Below are 13,890 nucleotides of genomic sequence, written 5' to 3' on the forward strand. Positions count from 1 at the left end.
GGATCTTTTTCAGTAGGTCTTTTTTACTTTGAAGCATTGTATAAAATTCTGTACAATTTTCTTCATAATTAACTTTAGTAAGTAATATCGCTTTTAGTGTGTCTATTTCAAGTCGAGTCTTGTCACTTGTCCAAAGGCTATTCATTAAAGAAAATATTCTTTCCGTAGAAGCATTTGTGCCAGGCAGGCAGAAAAAGAACTGCTAATTTTCATAAAATTCCAGTTGAAATATATTTAAAATTAATATTGAAAATAAGAACCTTTTCAAAAATTCGGGACAATCCGGGACAAATATTGCTTCTAGAAAAATCCGGGACTGTCCCGGCCAATCCGGGACGTATGGTCACCTTAGCAATTCCTCACTTTCTCTACTCAAATTTAATGGTCTTCTCTCAACTACAAGTGTCCTATAGGCGTAAAACTCAAGGCAGTGAATTAAATTAAAGAAAAAAAAAGTTTAAAACTTTTATTTAGTACGTACATTCACGCCTTACAAATTACATAATATGAAGCGTCTAATAACTTTCATAGAATGATAATAACAACAATTATTTAAATGGCATTTAGTAAGCGGTCATAGGAAATATTCAAGTTACTGGGTAATTCGAAGGTAAATAGGAAGTAATATTGCAAGCCGATTCAAACATTTTTGCAGTTTGTATGGCAGCTAACTCCATCGCGTCCTGATGATGTCCTGAAAGTATATTGCTTTGGTGTCCCATAGATGGCACGCTACTGAGCATCATGTCTCTGTAAAAGAATTAACAAAAATTAGCGATTCAACGGAAGTTTCATCACGGAAACAGAAGCAAATAGTAAATTTTTGCGGAAGCGGAAACGCAAGCGGAGTGATTCTTTAATGCAGTGGTCGTGCGCCCTTTTCGCGAATATTTTGTTACAAATTTTGCATTTAGCACTTACATCGTTAATACCAACAAAGTAATCCGAAATGGAACTTCTTTTTAGCCACAAAACTGCAATTTTAACCTAAAATTTACACCACTGAGCAAATACTATACAAAATAAATAAACGCTGTAACTGCATTAATATTTTTGAAATGATTTTTATAAGGAGAACTGGCTAAGGGGAGCTGAAAGTCCTGGACGTTTTTAGATTAAAGTATGAAACTAATAAGAGAATATAAGTTGGAAAATAGTTCCGATATATTGATTTTCAAAAAGATGCAAAAGAAGATATTGTTCCGATAAGGTTTCGGTATAAAAATGCGGAACCAGATGCAGAAGCGGATGTGAAAATGTATGCGGAACTTCCGTATTTGCGGAAGTGAAAGCAGAGGTCTGTTGCAACACTAATAAAAATGTACATAGGTACTGGGATGAAGTAGTCAGTTACGGTTGTAACCTCCAAATACTGGGGTGGAGTTTTCGTGTCATTCTAAATTATCTCTTTGTATTAATGCAATCCAATTTGCCCTTCATGTACCTACCAGGGCTGATCCCTCTGCTCTGCTCTGCTCTGCTCTTGGCCCAATTATAAACCGAAACAATTATTTATTTTCACGTCCTACTGCTGTGTACTATAGAAACTATCAAAATGGAGCGTGTTGAGCAATGAGCAATGAGGACTTGCGTTTAGACAAGATTAAGAAAAAATTCTTTCATGAGTCGTAACAATGAATGAGTCCTTGATTCATCGTTGCGATGTAAAGACCGAAATACATAGTAAGGAATGGACCCATTACGGCTCACCATCGCTGGAAATGCAACCATCAGCAGGGGAGGTAATGTTATCTGTGTTTTAGGATTCCGAAGATGTGAGTTTGGTAGATTTGCTGCAGAAAGGGGTCACAATTACAGGTGCTTATTATGTCAATTTAAATACGTCATACGTGATAAAAGAAAAACGTGGGGGGGTAAAGGTCTAGATGATGGTCCCCACCCCCTTCGGGGGTGTGAGTGGGGGGTTAGGTCGAAAGAGGAGGTCTCCCCCACCACTGTACTATAAAAAGTTGTGGGGGTTCAAAGTTAATAAATATGCCAATTTTTATACATTTCTAGGCATGTAAATATTTATATAGTCATTCTTAAACAATATTCAAAGGTAAAACTAATGAAAAATACATAAAAATATTGAGAAAGTTATATAAAACATTATTTAAATATCTTTATCAATAGGGTAGGTTAGGTTAGGTTATCGGGTTTTGTTCAAGTGACCACCCTCTTTCGATCCCTCACCTTCACCCGCTTGAAAATAATTTTTTTATTGAATTTCATTTGAATTATAGTGTATGAAAATGGTCAAAATAATCAACTTTCAACCCCCATAACTGTTTATGGGGGTGAGACCGCCACGAACTTTTTATGGTAGAGTGGTAGGAGAGACCTCCTCTTTCGATGCCACCCACCCTGAATTATGGCCCCCAAAGGGGGTGGGTGGGGGCCATCATCTAGACATTTACCCGTGGGGGAACTTACTGATTGCATCAGGATAAAGTACGCAATCAAATCAGTAGACAAGGCGGGCTTCAAACTAGTTAAGCATCCTCCGTAGTCACCAGATTTTACTCCTAGCGATTACCGGTTGTTTATAAAACTGAAAGAATCCTTGCGTAGTAAACGATTTTTGCCAGATAAAGTTGTGATATGTGCGATAAATCAGTGGTTTTTGGAGACTGAAGAATCTTGTTTCCGAGAAACGTTAGGAATGCTACAATATCGATATGAGTGTTGACCTTAAAGGACAGTATGTTGAAACATAAATCTAAATTTGTTATTGTAAATAGGTCAGGGTCGGAGCAAAGGGATCGGTACATTCACAAATTAATATCAAGTTATCGTGTGAAAGTTCATCATTATGTCTATATTGATGTTGACGTTTGCTTATCAGCATTGTTATTTCAATTGCGATTGATATATAATATAAAAATAAATTATCGAAAATGGCTACCGATACTCCCGGGGTTAAGCCTATGTCCATAGCTGGTCGTTTTGTCAGGGAAAGGGAGCGTCTATTTGGCATGACTGACGAAGATAGAATGTTGCGAAAACAATGGTTGAAAGATCAAGAATTGGCTCACAATGAACCCCTTGAAAATCCAAAAATGTACAAATTTCGTCACAATTTCATACGAAGAATCTATAGAGCCCCATTGAATACACTTGGCGCTATTTTAAAACCAATTTTAGGAAAAAAAAGGGCTATGAAGATCCGATATTTCTCTGGTAAATTAGTATATATTTACTGTTTACAGAGGGTGATACTATAAATGGGCGATTTCAAAGTCAAATAACTCATTGGTTTTTAATTATATCTCTCATTAAATGACATTGAATCGATTAATGATTCGAAAATTTTGGACAATTGTATCGAGGAGATGAATCTACCGACATATTGCCTATTTATTCTATCTATCGGTATGTTTTCACAGCTAAAAGTTTAAAAAAAATCAACATTCTGGACTTGGGCCGCTTTAATTTGTTTGTTACCGAGTTTTGTCCTAGATTTCACTAGGCATCGTTAGGATTTTTATCTGAAAGAGAATTAAGAAACCAACGAATTCGTGTATTTTAAACAGCCTGTCTACATTGGAAGACCCCTGAAGATGACCCATGTGATCTAGGACGATACGTCGACAACAGACCGATTAATGCGAAACTAGTAATTTATCCGATTTTTAATTTTGATTTGGTTAGGAAAAATAATTATTGGAATTATTTTATTGGAAGCAGCAACTTATTATTTTAAATACAACAGTCACTCCTGGATACGGAAGGGAGGATGGAGAGTACTTAAATCTAGAGTGTCAGTATTACCAGGAGATCCCTGTTATCCCGATGCCAGTTGTAAGGGATGCTATGCTGATTTTGGGTTTTTAAAAAATACAGTGAAACTGAAATAAATTTATAAAAAACTCATCAATCTTAACAACGTTAATTCTTGTTTTATGAATTCAGTACAATATTACTAATACATTACGTAATTCTTAATTGAGACGAATAAATTTAATATTTTTTGAATTTTATGACTGATTTTTTCTAAAATCGAAATTTTATGTCTCTTTCACATAACTGAAATGTGACCGTTTTAGCCTAAAAATGCCACGCAAAATCAGTAAAATATTAAAGTGAAAGCACAAATCTTGGATTGAAGTTAGGATTTGTTTTTCCCGAAGCATTAGTAAAATAGTTATTTTTTAAATTTTATTAAAAACAATGTTACGTAACGCGTAGCTTGACCCCCCTCACTTCCCTGTATTGTTCTGCTTCATCCCAAACTGCGTTACGCAATTCTTAAACATCCCCTAATATGCTAGGAACTCGCTTGTGATGCTCGTTAATAATTATAGATAAATTGTGAAGAAAAGGAATATCGTTGAAAACTTTTTAATTAATTTTATTTTTCTCAGACATATAAATGCCTACAAATAAAATTTATTTTTCGTGATACAAAATGGATGAAATAGTATTTTTTTCGCTAAAAATCATTTATAACCACTGCGACTGCTCGTTTGAAAATTTAATTAACCTTTTGTTATTTTAGTATGGAAAGTAAATAGGCGTGATATTTCTTTTTGAAATCTTAACAAAAATTTAATTGTTTTGTAGTCATCAAATCGGTAAACCTTTTTTCGGACGATAAACTTTCCAATGTCTTTACGACTTCTGGTTTGAAAACAAGTCGTCCGTCGGCAAGTTTCGCGCCAATAAACTACGGTTTAATAAAATGCAAGTGTGGAGAAAGAAACAAACCACTAGTTAGCACGTATTAAGTTAACATTCTTCTCTTTGCATATGCATGTGTATAGCTTTTAGACGCTTTTTGTGGTAAAGGAAGCTGCAGAAAGATTTACTTTTTTGTTCAACAACAACAACTTAAAATCCAAAAATAAATTAATAAGTATTCATGACGTATTTCTTTATACTTTTCAAAAATGATTCAAAAAGCGCGCCATTGTGACATGATACTGCCGTGCACATCTTGTGCTTTTTGTTTTCATTAAACTTATTGGTAACCATGATAGTTCATTTTATTTCTAAAAGCATGCACTTAAAATCAGGTTATTATGTGTAGAAAAGCATAATTTTAAGATCGTTTTAAATAACTAATGGACATAAAATTAATTAGCCATAGTTAATAATAACAGTTGACGAATTAAATTAATAATTTAGTGGGAAGAGGGAGGTCACTTTTACATATATTTTTATCAAGGGCTAAAAAAGTGCGGTTAAGTATACCTAATTACTCTGGTATTACATTTTTTGTTTCTATGCGACAGAAAGCTGAATGTCAAAAAATTTTTTGACAGAGACACGTTCGGTTTTAGTTGTTAAAAATTGCCATTTATAAAGAAGTTTACCTATTAGGTACCATATTGTCATGTGTCAATTGAAAGTGAACAATTGTGTGTGGAAATGTACCTTATGTGCTGTGTTTTTAGTGATATACTTACGAATTAGCTTGCGGTGTCCTATCCCGTTGCCTTCTGTTCTTGAACCAGTTAGAAACTTGCACAAGGGTAAGTCCAGTTCTTTCTGAAAGTTCTTTTTTCTCATCTGGAGTTGGATAATGATTTCGGGCATAGCATTCCTTCAAAGCGTTTCTACTTTTTTCCTTGAAACAATATACAGTTTCTTCGCCATCCCAAATTGTCTTGGGTAACGGAAACTTTTTTCGAAGGCGATATCTATCCACGGGACCTTAAAGCAAACTTGGGTACTTGCTTTTGTAAAAGAGGTTGGTAAAAGATGTAATCAGGAATATATAAAACTTAAAGAAATAACAGTAGTTTTAAAGAATATAAGTAAAGCATTTGACAAACGAAAATTGATGGATTATTAGGTTAAGTTACTAAATACGTAAACTTATTTAAAAAGAAGTTTGAAAACCCAAAAACATGATAGGAGTGTGTTATTTAACCTAATACTTCAATTGATATTCAAAATGTCAATGTTTTTGGTTAACATTCTTCAAATAAATAAATTAAAACACAATATTTCCACGAAAAATTAGATTTGTATATGTAGGTTAGGTCAGGTTAGTATTCCATATATAAATTTCAGATTTCTGCATCACAGTTAACTAAAGTGATGAAATTGTGGAGAAATGAACATTTTTGGGTCTTCGACCATTGAAATAAAATATAGAGGGCTATCCGTCAATTTCTGCGGTACCTAGGATGGCAGAATAATTATTTATGATTATTCTAAGGTATTTAAGAAATGGCTCGCTGCTCACCTAATTTTCTCTTGCGAATTTGTTCGGCTTCAGCATAATGTCCTTCGAGCCAAAGAGTCTGTAGATCGGTGTGCCACCGAGGATGGAAAGAGTGCGATTCTAATATCTTATAGAGGTGTCTGTATGAATTTTTGTGAAAAGCTACTATAGCCTGGGCGCGTAGTAGGCTTTCGGATTCCCTCGCCAGCTCCGATTCGGGTAGAGACCAGAGAAATGTAGCTAAACGTTCTACATCACCCCGTTTGTTTAGAGCCTCACACATGCATTGCACCTACAATTAAAACATGTAGAATGTACCGACACAAGCTAGAGTACAAAGTTGAAATGTTGAAATATGACGTCACTATTGGGAGGCCTCCGACCATTGTACAGATTCCATTTTTCGATTTTGAATATTGTTTGTAACTCAGTTTTTAATTTTCAAACAACAATTTTTCAATGAAGCGTTACATCCCCATTTAGCAATGCTACTTTTTAATCTATACATCGAAGACGTAATTAACATCATTAAAGAGGACAACTATAGGGATAGATATACAGTGGCAAAAGATTAGTATGCTTAGATTTGCAGGTGATATGGCAGTATTAGCATCTAGCAAGGAGCAGTTAGAGATAGCCTTAAATAAAATTGAAGCGATATTGACAAAACAGCATTGTATGAAAATAAATAACAGTAAAACAAAAATACTGGTATGCAAGGGAAGAGAAAGTAGGGAAAGAGCGAATATGAAGATAGGAGACGAAAAATTAGAAGAAGTTGCTAATTTTAGGTATCTAGGAAGTTAGATAAGTCAGGACGGAAGGAGTAGTAGGGATATAAAGTAGAGGATAGCGCAGGGTTGAGTCGCCTTCAATAAAAAGAAATCACTTCTATGCTCGCGAACGGTTAATTTAGAAATTCGAAAAAGGTTGTTAAAGGTATTGGGATCCGTCAAATGGGAGGAGCCTAAAAACATGGCGCCGATTAGGGAAAATTTATCGTAGTTCCTATAGTGTACCGTGCAATTTCCAAGTTTTTAAATTACGATAAAATGATAAGTATTGACACAATATGTGATTGGGCTGACACAAAGCCTCGGAAAGGAAATTTCGTTGAAGGTGNGATCAACATCATTAAAGACAATACAACTGTAGGGATAGATATACAGGGACAAAAGATTGGTATGCTTAGATTTACAGATGATAGACCAGTATTAGCATCTAGCAAGGAGGAGTTAGAGATAGCTTTAAATAAAATGGATTCGGTATTAACAAAACATTACTGTATGAAAATAAATAAAAGTAAAACACAAATACTGGTGTACAAGGGAAGAAAAAGTAGGCAAAGAGCGAATATAAGGATAGGAGACGAAAAATTAGAAAAAGTGGCCGATTTTAGGTATCTAGGAAGTCAGATAACTCAGGAAGGAAGCAGTAGTAGGATATAAAGCAGAGGATAGCGCAGGGTTGAGTCGCCTTCAATAAGAAGAAGTCACTTCTATGCTCACGAACGGTTAATATAGAAATTCGAGAAAGATTGTTAAAGGCGTATGTCTTGTTAGAAATGAAGCAGTATTAGAAAGGATAGGAGAACAGAGGACTCTGTGGAAATTAAAAAAGGGAAGATAGCTTGGTAGGACACCTTCTCAGACATGAAGGTCTAGTCAGAGACATATTAGAGCCAGAAACAGGAGTTAAGAGGAGTAAAGGTAGACCTAGATTAGATTTCTATTTGCAAATAGTAAACGATGTGTGTTATTCTAGTTTTGGGAAAATGCAAATATTAGCTCAGGATAGGAAAGAGTGGAGATGCGTGTCCAACCAGTCTTAGGACTGACGATCTTATGATGATGATGATGCACTACATCATTATTTTTGCATGGTCATTTCTTCAATAATTAAACTTAGGTAGGAAACATGGACGGTGAATGCGGCGAAAGAGAAAAGGTTAGAAGTGTTTGGTATTACAGGTAAATGATGAGGATATCGTGGATAGAGAAAGTTACAAATGACAAGGTGTTAGAGGAAATAGGAGAACAGAGGACTCTATGGAAGTTACTAAGAAATAGACGAGATAGGTTGGTAGGACACCTTCTCACAGGCATGAAGGGCTAGTTGGACACAGGAGTTAAGAGGATTAGAGGTAGATCTAGATTACATTACTGGTCACAAATAGTTAAGGATTTGGGATGTTTCAGTTTTAGGGAAATCCAAAGATTAGCTCAGGATAGGAATAAGCTCTTCTGTTCTTGAACCAGTTAGAAACTTGCACAAGGGTAAGTCCAGTTCTTTCTGAAAGTTCTTTTTTCTCATCTGGAGTTGGATAATGATTTCGGGCATAGCATTCCTTCAAAGCGTTTCTACTTTTTTCCTTGAAACAATATACAGTTTCTTCGCCATCCCAAATTGTCTTGGGTAACGGAAACTTTTTTCGAAGGCGATATCTATCCACGGGACCTTAAAGCAAACTTGGGTACTTGCTTTTGTAAAAGAGGTTGGTAAAAGATGTAATCAGGAATATATAAAACTTAAAGAAATAACAGTAGTTTTAAAGAATATAAGTAAAGCATTTGACAAACGAAAATTGATGGATTATTAGGTTAAGTTACTAAATACGTAAACTTATTTAAAAAGAAGTTTGAAAACCCAAAAACATGATAGGAGTGTGTTATTTAACCTAATACTTCAATTGATATTCAAAATGTCAATGTTTTTGGTTAACATTCTTCAAATAAATAAATTAAAACACAATATTTCCACGAAAAATTAGATTTGTATATGTAGGTTAGGTCAGGTTAGTATTCCATATATAAATTTCAGATTTCTGCATCACAGTTAACTAAAGTGATGAAATTGTGGAGAAATGAACATTTTTGGGTCTTCGACCATTGAAATAAAATATAGAGGGCTATCCGTCAATTTCTGCGGTACCTAGGATGGCAGAATAATTATTTATGATTATTCTAAGGTATTTAAGAAATGGCTCGCTGCTCACCTAATTTTCTCTTGCGAATTTGTTCGGCTTCAGCATAATGTCCTTCGAGCCAAAGAGTCTGTAGATCGGTGTGCCACCGAGGATGGAAAGAGTGCGATTCTAATATCTTATAGAGGTGTCTGTATGAATTTTTGTGAAAAGCTACTATAGCCTGGGCGCGTAGTAGGCTTTCGGATTCCCTCGCCAGCTCCGATTCGGGTAGAGACCAGAGAAATGTAGCTAAACGTTCTACATCACCCCGTTTGTTTAGAGCCTCACACATGCATTGCACCTACAATTAAAACATGTAGAATGTACCGACACAAGCTAGAGTACAAAGTTGAAATGTTGAAATATGACGTCACTATTGGGAGGCCTCCGACCATTGTACAGATTCCATTTTTCGATTTTGAATATTGTTTGTAACTCAGTTTTTAATTTTCAAACAACAATTTTTCAATGAAGCGTTACATCCCCATTTAGCAATGCTACTTTTTAATCTATACATCGAAGACGTAATTAACATCATTAAAGAGGACAACTATAGGGATAGATATACAGTGGCAAAAGATTAGTATGCTTAGATTTGTAGGTGATATGGCAGTATTAGCATCTAGCAAGGAGCAGTTAGAGATAGCCTTAAATAAAATTGAAGCGATATTGACAAAACAGCATTGTATGAAAATAAATAACAGTAAAACAAAAATACTGGTATGCAAGGGAAGAGAAAGTAGGGAAAGAGCGAATATAAAGATAGGAGACGAAAAATTAAAAGAAGTGGCTGATTTTAGGTATCTAGGAAGTTAGATAAGTCAGGACGGAAGGAGTAGTAGGGATATAAAGCAGAGGATAGCGCAGGGTTGAGTCGCCTTTAATAAAAAGAAGTCACTTCTATGCTNTTTTATTGAAGGCGACTCGACCCTGCGCTATCCTTTACTTGATATAAGATCTAATAGCTGAATAATGGAACACTAAGATTTTTGTGAGCTGACAATAATAAACCACAATATTTAGACCAGAAGTTAGATTTAACTTTTTTCTGAGAGATAATAACTCGCAGGCACAGAGTAAAAGACTGTTCATTTTTTTTAAACTTCATGACATGAATAGCTCACATTCTTTTTGTCCAAGAAGCAAAAAGTCGCTGGCGTTGTGTAGTGGACCTTAAAGGTCGTCATTGTTAAGCCGTAAAAACGAATGAGCTTTTGCTCTGCAGTTGACGTATTGTAGCCAAATCAATCACGGCTTGAATGAAAGTCTCTTACACCATCCAACTTTAGTCGACGAGTTAAATTTCTAGAGCGCGCATCTTCACTTTATCTCCCTTCCGTTATCCATTTGAAGTGTTTTTCGATCCCTCTGGCCTCGTTTTCGACCATATCTATTCATTACTCTTTTGTCACACACGAAGTGAATTAAATGCGGTTACAATGTACATCTTTTCTTTAGGCGTACAAATCCTTGATATCTACGTACAAACCTACGTGTCGAACGAAATGAAATTGTATTTATACTTTATACTATCCCTTATGAGGCATTTGAACTTTTCCGGAACTTTTCTTTTGTCTTAGTGACTCAATTATAAATTAGCTTTCATGTAGTTTCTAGACAAGGGAATTGAGAACATCTGTAATAATTTGTAAGAACAGTATAAAGAGTAACAGGCAGTTACAGAGCTGGGGCTGCAACGTAGAGAAGTAAATATCAAAGAGGGAGTGCATACTGTCACCGCTGCGTTTTAATCTATACATCGAAGACGCGATCAACATCATTAAAGACAATACAACTGTAGGGATAGATATACAGGGACAAAAGATTGGTATGCTTAGATTTACAGATGATAGACCAGTATTAGCATCTAGCAAGGAGGAGTTAGAGATAGCTTTAAATAAAATGGATTCGGTATTAACAAAACATTACTGTATGAAAATAAATAAAAGTAAAACACAAATACTGGTGTACAAGGGAAGAAAAAGTAGGCAAAGAGCGAATATAAGGATAGGAGACGAAAAATTAGAAAAAGTGGCCGATTTTAGGTATCTAGGAAGTCAGATAACTCAGGAAGGAAGCAGTAGTAGGATATAAAGCAGAGGATAGCGCAGGGTTGAGTCGCCTTCAATAAGAAGAAGTCACTTCTATGCTCACGAACGGTTAATATAGAAATTCGAGAAAGATTGTTAAAGGCGTATGTCTTGTTAGAAATGAAGCAGTATTAGAAAGGATAGGAGAACAGAGGACTCTGTGGAAATTAAAAAAGGGAAGATAGCTTGGTAGGACACCTTCTCAGACATGAAGGTCTAGTCAGAGACATATTAGAGCCAGAAACAGGAGTTAAGAGGAGTAAAGGTAGACCTAGATTAGATTTCTATTTGCAAATAGTAAACGATGTGTGTTATTCTAGTTTTGGGAAAATGCAAATATTAGCTCAGGATAGGAAAGAGTGGAGATGCGTGTCCAACCAGTCTTAGGACTGACGATCTTATGATGATGATGATGCACTACATCATTATTTTTGCATGGTCATTTCTTCAATAATTAAACTTAGGTAGGAAACATGGACGGTGAATGCGGCGAAAGAGAAAAGGTTAGAAGTGTTTGGTATTACAGGTAAATGATGAGGATATCGTGGATAGAGAAAGTTACAAATGACAAGGTGTTAGAGGAAATAGGAGAACAGAGGACTCTATGGAAGTTACTAAGAAATAGACGAGATAGGTTGGTAGGACACCTTCTCACAGGCATGAAGGGCTAGTTGGACACAGGAGTTAAGAGGATTAGAGGTAGATCTAGATTACATTACTGGTCACAAATAGTTAAGGATTTGGGATGTTTCAGTTTTAGGGAAATCCAAAGATTAGCTCAGGATAGGAATAAGCGAAGGTGTGTGTCCAACCAGTCTCAGAAATAACAACCTTATGATAATGATAATGAAACTCAGGTAGGACCTAAATCCGTTATATCTTTCAAAACTAAGTAGTAAAACATAGTTACGTTTTCTGTGGGGCATAATAACCCTCCTCTGGTTAAATTGTTATAAAACTATACTGATCTTTGGTTTCACAGTCTAAACTTTTAGACGCTATACGTATGAACAATGACCACGTAAATAAGTTAAAATTGTTACGGCTATTAATTAAAGGAAGAACTTTTGTTGTTGTTACAAATTAGTGATGGTAACAAATTAGGCAAATGCTGAGCAAGTAGAATTAGTAGACTGGTCTGGTTCGCAATTTTGCTCTCGTTAATTTGTGTCGGCTCTTACAGGTTCAGATTTCTCCTTTCTAATAGGTTAAAAGTATCGGTATCACGTCTCTTAGGTGGCTAGGAGCGTCAGGTTCAAACTGATTGATACAAAGACATCAGTTATCACGAAAAGCAGGGGAAAATATTTTCCTTTTATAGTTAGTATCTATATATGGACATTACCTATGTATAATTGTCTGTTAATCTCTTTTAACTAGAATTGTACAGAAAAGAAAGGGAAAAAGGCGGAAGAACTATTAGGGGAAGATCAATTTTGGGTTTAGAAGAAATAGAGGAATGCGGGAGACCATTATAGCTTTACGGGTAACAATAGAGAAAACGAAATGGGACAAGATGTTAAATATACTTAAAAATGTAGGTATAAGTTACAGAGATAGAAAAGTGATGCTTAGTTAGCAGACATAAGAGCTGGGGCAGCAACGCAGAGAAGTAAATATTAGGAAGAAAGTCAGACAAGGATGCACACAATTCGATAAAGATTGTTAAAGGTGTATGTTTGGAGCGCGGCACTGGACGAGTGCGAAACATGAACGGTGGACGCAAGGGAAAAGAAAAGATTAGAAACGTTTGAAATGCGGTGTTACAGGCGAATTATGAGGATACCATGGATAGAGAAGGTTAGAAATGAAGAGTTATTAGAAACAATAGGAGAACAGAGGACTCCATGGATGTCAATAATAATACGCGAGTTGATAGGACACCTTCTCAGGCATGAGAGACAGAAACGGAAGTTGGGAGGGGTAGAGGTAGACCTAGATTAGATTTCTGTTCGCAAATAGTAAAGGATGTGTGATGTTCTAGTTTTAGCGAAATGCGAAGATTAGCTCAGGATAGGAAGGAGTACAGATGCGTGTCCAACCAGTCTTAGGACTGACGACGTTATGATGATGAATAACTTTTAACTTCTGTGACATAGGCAATTGTTTCGCCAAACTTTGACTTCTTCATGTTTACCACATAACTTTCGAAGAAACTATTAGTATTCGCCGAAACAATTGTCAAGGTAAAAATAAACATCAGAAATAGTGTCCGACCGAAACTGGTTTTTACGACCGAAACCGAAACCGAAACTAAAACTTCCTTATGAGGATCATGTTTTGAGAGAAAAATAAAGAAGACGTTATTATAATCAGTCAGTTTTATTTTTTTTATCTTTAAATCACATAGCTCTGCAGTCTTTGACATTTTCACTTATTGATAATCAAATCAAAATCAACATAACAACCCCTCATTTAAGGAAATACTTTAATTACGCCTTAAAAATACTTAAAATAGGTGAGATGTTTATTTGAGTAAGTATAGTATACTTCGCTTGGATGGAATTTATCGCGCCGAACATGACCGAGCAGAGCGCGAGAACTCCCGAACGCAGTTTCGGTTTCGGTTGTAGTTTCGGCAGGTTTGCCGCCGAAACCGAAACTCGTTTTTTTGCCGAAACTCGACCGAAACCGAAACCGAACTTTCGGTCGGACACTAC

General features: G+C 35.7%; 3 protein-coding genes across 3 annotated transcripts in view; 1 reads left to right on the plus strand and 2 right to left on the minus strand.

Moving 5' to 3' along the window:
• Positions 1–489: 489 nt before the first annotated feature.
• Positions 490–6,561, minus strand: LOC112906045 (homeobox protein SIX1-like). The gene is made up of 4 exons (XM_025979618.1): positions 6,541–6,561; positions 6,197–6,467; positions 5,412–5,658; positions 490–750 (listed from the first exon to the last, which is right to left on the minus strand). The coding sequence occupies exons 1-4, from the start codon at positions 6,559–6,561 to the stop codon at positions 588–590; spliced, it is 702 nt and encodes a 233-aa protein (XP_025835403.1). The 3' UTR covers positions 490–587.
• LOC108734475 lies at positions 2,780–3,952 on the plus strand. Its single transcript, XM_025979619.1, has 2 exons — positions 2,780–3,183; positions 3,655–3,952. Exons 1-2 carry the CDS (start codon positions 2,901–2,903, stop codon positions 3,858–3,860), a joined length of 489 nt encoding a protein of 162 aa, XP_025835404.1. The 5' UTR covers positions 2,780–2,900; the 3' UTR covers positions 3,861–3,952.
• Positions 6,562–8,978: 2,417 nt separating the features above from the next.
• Positions 8,979–13,890, minus strand: part of LOC108734476 (type-2 histone deacetylase 1-like) — a 19,120-nt gene continuing 14,208 nt past the window's right edge. Inside the window, exons 3-4 of the mRNA XM_025979621.1 lie at positions 9,171–9,441; positions 8,979–9,106 (exon numbers count right to left, since the gene is read on the minus strand). Of these exons, the coding sequence (XP_025835406.1) occupies positions 9,084–9,106; positions 9,171–9,441 (294 nt within the window). The 3' untranslated portion in view covers positions 8,979–9,083. The remainder of the gene's footprint in view (positions 9,107–9,170; positions 9,442–13,890) is intronic.

Source organism: Agrilus planipennis, unplaced genomic scaffold, assembly GCF_000699045.2.
Source record: "Agrilus planipennis isolate EAB-ADULT unplaced genomic scaffold, Apla_2.0 scaffold129, whole genome shotgun sequence".
In the NCBI taxonomy this organism is placed as follows: Eukaryota; Metazoa; Arthropoda; class Insecta; order Coleoptera; family Buprestidae; genus Agrilus; species Agrilus planipennis.

What these genes read in the sequence shown, in the direction of transcription:
- LOC112906045 (XM_025979618.1), bottom strand. Translation starts at nt 6,561, where the DNA reads ATGGTCGGAGGCCTCCCAATA. An exon ending in TGGTCGGAGGCCTCCCAATA is followed by an intron (nt 6,468 to 6,540) that starts GTGACGTCATAT and finishes TTTTAATTGTAG; the next exon opens with GTGCAATGCATGTGTGAGGC. An exon ending in AATTCGCAAGAGAAAATTAG is followed by an intron (nt 5,659 to 6,196) that starts GTGAGCAGCGAG and finishes GTTTGCTTTAAG; the next exon opens with GTCCCGTGGATAGATATCGC.
- LOC108734475 (XM_025979619.1), top strand. Translation starts at nt 2,901, where the DNA reads ATGGCTACCGATACTCCCGGGGTTAAGCCTATGTCCATAGCTGGTCGT. An exon ending in GAAGATCCGATATTTCTCTG is followed by an intron (nt 3,184 to 3,654) that starts GTAAATTAGTAT and finishes TGATTTGGTTAG; the next exon opens with GAAAAATAATTATTGGAATT.